Genomic DNA, 3,199 nt, shown 5'->3' with positions numbered 1-3,199 from the left:
TGTCAATCCAGGTAACAACCTATCCTACTCAAACAGCATCAAAGCAATCAATGACCTGAATAATTTGACCATGAGAAGCCATCCTAATGACTTCAACTCGCAGCCACTTGATGGAACCGAGGGCCTCGTCATACCAATTGACCAGTTCAGACCCGAAAAAGACACTATGAATATTGAAGACACAATTTTATGAGTAAGTGCTCGCTGTGAGCACCAGATCAGCAAAAGACATTGTCAATGACAAAGAGTTAATCCTTTGACAATTCTTCAGTTTAAAATCATCAGGAATAATTATTTCAAAACTACAAAAAAAAAACCTGAAAAACATACCAAACTATACAGCTACCACAACAACTACTACTTCTACTGTCACAATCATTACTGCAATACAATGACTTCTGTTGCTGCGGCAACTAATTTACTACAACTACATCGACATCATTATCAACAACAACAACATACAATAACAATTAATGGTTTCCAGTATTGGGAGGGTGCACGGCACCAGAATTTTCAACTCAAATTACTCCAAATTTTTGTTAGTGTATCCGCATAAATGTAGTCCTGACCAGCTAGTTTGTACTGATATTGAGTCATATAAGTTGTAATAATAAAGTCAAACCAAATAGATACAACCGTCTCATTTCCTTTCAATACTGTTCATTGGTACATCTTCCTTTCTTCCCCACTACCTCACTATATATATATCCTCTTCTTTTCTCTCTCACTTTCTCTCTCTCTCCCTCTCTCTCCTTCTATCTCCCTTCTTTCTTTACCTTTATATAAATATTTATCTACCTTAGTAACTGATTTATGGTTCTGACCATATATACTGAAATATTTCCATCAATTGTTTCGTATTTTGAAATGTTTTAACCAAGGAAGGTCTTACATAATGGTTAAATTTCCTATTATATATTAAGCAGACCTTAAGCGTACACAGGCAAGAATAAATTTAAGACCGATGATAAAAGTTCTATTTCTTACAAAATATTTTATTACTAACACCATTACAAATTATTTTTATCTTTTACACCTTATGCAGAATTTATTTCTCTTTCGAATGATGCAGAGAATAACTATTTTTATACAACTTGAAGAATTCTAATGCTAAATTAATATAAACGTTTCAAATTTACCGGCAAAATTAGTTTAAGACCATGTAATATGTATGCAATTTTTTTTGCCAAAATGGGTGGTCACACGACTAGCCTAGATAGTGTTATAATTTAACGTTATTATACAATTGATTAATAATGGGAAAACAACGTAGCCTCAGTCTAGTCACGAGAGCAAAAATCGTATTACTCCACCAGCAAAAAGTTTCCTTTTCGAACATCAGCAAGCAACTAAACTGCAGTAAAGCGGCTTGCATGCAAGCATGGAAGTTATACTCGGAGACTGGTCAATATAAAGATCGACAAAGGACTGGCGCCCCAAGAAAAACGATGGTGCAGTTGGACCATCGAATCCACCAACTTTCAGAAGGCAACCGAATGCTGACAGTCATTGACATTTGTAAACAATTGTCCAACGAAAATGGTGTTATTTTTACACCACAAACAGTCCGCAACCGTTTGAGAGAATTTGGACTACATGGACGAATCACTAGTAAAAAGCCAATAATATCCGAAAGAAATCGATTCAAACATCTTATTTTCACAAAAACCCATGCTCAATGGACAACTGAAGATTGGTGCAGGTTCCTTTGGAGTGACGAATGATGCTTCTGTATATTTGGATCAGATGGTAAAACATACGTCAGACGTCGCCCAACCGAGGAATTCCATCCGAAATGCATGAAAAAGACGACGCAAGCGGGGGGTGGGGATGTGATGATGTGGGCGGCAGATAGTAGTTTTGGTGTTGGCCCTCTAGTTAAGGTTGATGGAAAACTAAATAGTGTAGGTTATATGAATCTACTAAAGGATAATGTTGTGCCATATTTGACTCACCTCCGGGGGCTATTTATCAGCAGGCCTCCCCAGAGCCCGGACCTGAATCCAATCGAGAACTTGTGGGATTATGTTTCCAAAAAAGTCCATGCCAAAAAACCATCTAATCTAAAACAATTATGCGATTATATCATTGAAATATGGCAAAACATTCCCAAAGAATTTTGTAATCACTTAGCAAATTCAAAGCCGAGGCGTTGTTCAGCTGTTATTAAGAATAAAGGCTACGGCACAAAGTACTAATATGTATTTCGTTCTTGTTGCTCATTTTTGCTTTAAATAAAATTATAATGATACAGTCTTAAACTAATTTTGCCGGTAAATTTGAAACATTTACATTAATTTAGCATTAGAATTCTTCAAGTTGTATAAAAATAGTTATTGTCTGCATCATTCGAAAGAGAAATAAATTCTGCATAAGGTGTAAAAGATAAAAATAATTTGTATGGTGTTAGTAACAAAATATTTTGTAAGAAATAGAACTTTTATCATCGGTCTTAAATTTATTTTCGCCAGTGTATATATTAAAGGATTTCAAAATATCACTATTAAGTTTGACTTCTTTATTACAGCTTCATATATATGTATATATATATATATATATATATATATATATATGGCAATCTCCAGCGTCATTGAACAGTTACTTTCCAAAAAGCATTGCTATAGCATGGAATCCAGAACATGATATGATTTTTTCTTTGGCTTTCAAGTTAAAATTTGGAATGTATTCCTCCACAAATTTTTTTAAAAAAGAAAAAAAATCATTAAGAATAAAACCACTTTTATAATCTTAAACTTGTTTGTGTATGTGTGTGTGTGTGTGTGTGTGTGTGTGTGTGTGTGTGTGTGAGTGTGTGTGTGCGTGTGTGTGTGGTCTGTGTGTGTGTGTCTCTCTCTCTCTCTCTACTCTCTCTCTATATATATATATATATATATATATATATATATATATATATATATCACTGTGACCGACCAGGTTATCAGATGTTGCTACACATCGCTGGTCACAATGCGCTTCGCATTGTTTTAGCCTCTAAATGACGCCACCCCTCTGGCTAAGTGAGCAGGCCAATATATATATATATATATATATATATATATATATATTATATATACACATACATACATACATAAATATGTATGCGTATATGTACAGATGCATACACACATGCACGTATATATATGCATTCATATTATACATGTATATATATGTGTGCATGTATGTGTGTGTGTGTATATAT

The 3,199-nt window shown here is 34.2% G+C and overlaps 1 protein-coding gene across 3 annotated transcripts in view; it reads left to right on the top strand.

Annotated features, from left to right (window-relative positions):
- Positions 1-314, top strand: part of LOC115220529 — a 45,879-nt gene extending 45,565 nt beyond the window's left edge. For all 3 annotated transcript variants that reach the window (XM_036509909.1, XM_029790672.2, XM_036509910.1), the window contains one exon: positions 1-314. This exon is cut by the window's left edge and continues 125 nt beyond it. In XM_036509909.1, coding sequence (XP_036365802.1) covers positions 1-193 — 193 coding nt within the window. In that variant the 3' untranslated portion in view covers positions 194-314.
- The last annotated feature ends 2,885 nt before the right edge of the window (positions 315-3,199 follow it).

The sequence above is a fragment of the Octopus sinensis genome, linkage group LG16 (assembly GCF_006345805.1).
Source record: "Octopus sinensis linkage group LG16, ASM634580v1, whole genome shotgun sequence".
In the NCBI taxonomy this organism is placed as follows: Eukaryota; Metazoa; Mollusca; class Cephalopoda; order Octopoda; family Octopodidae; genus Octopus; species Octopus sinensis.
Note: the sequence above shows the minus strand (reverse complement) of the source record. Positions and strands in the feature narration are given on the sequence as shown.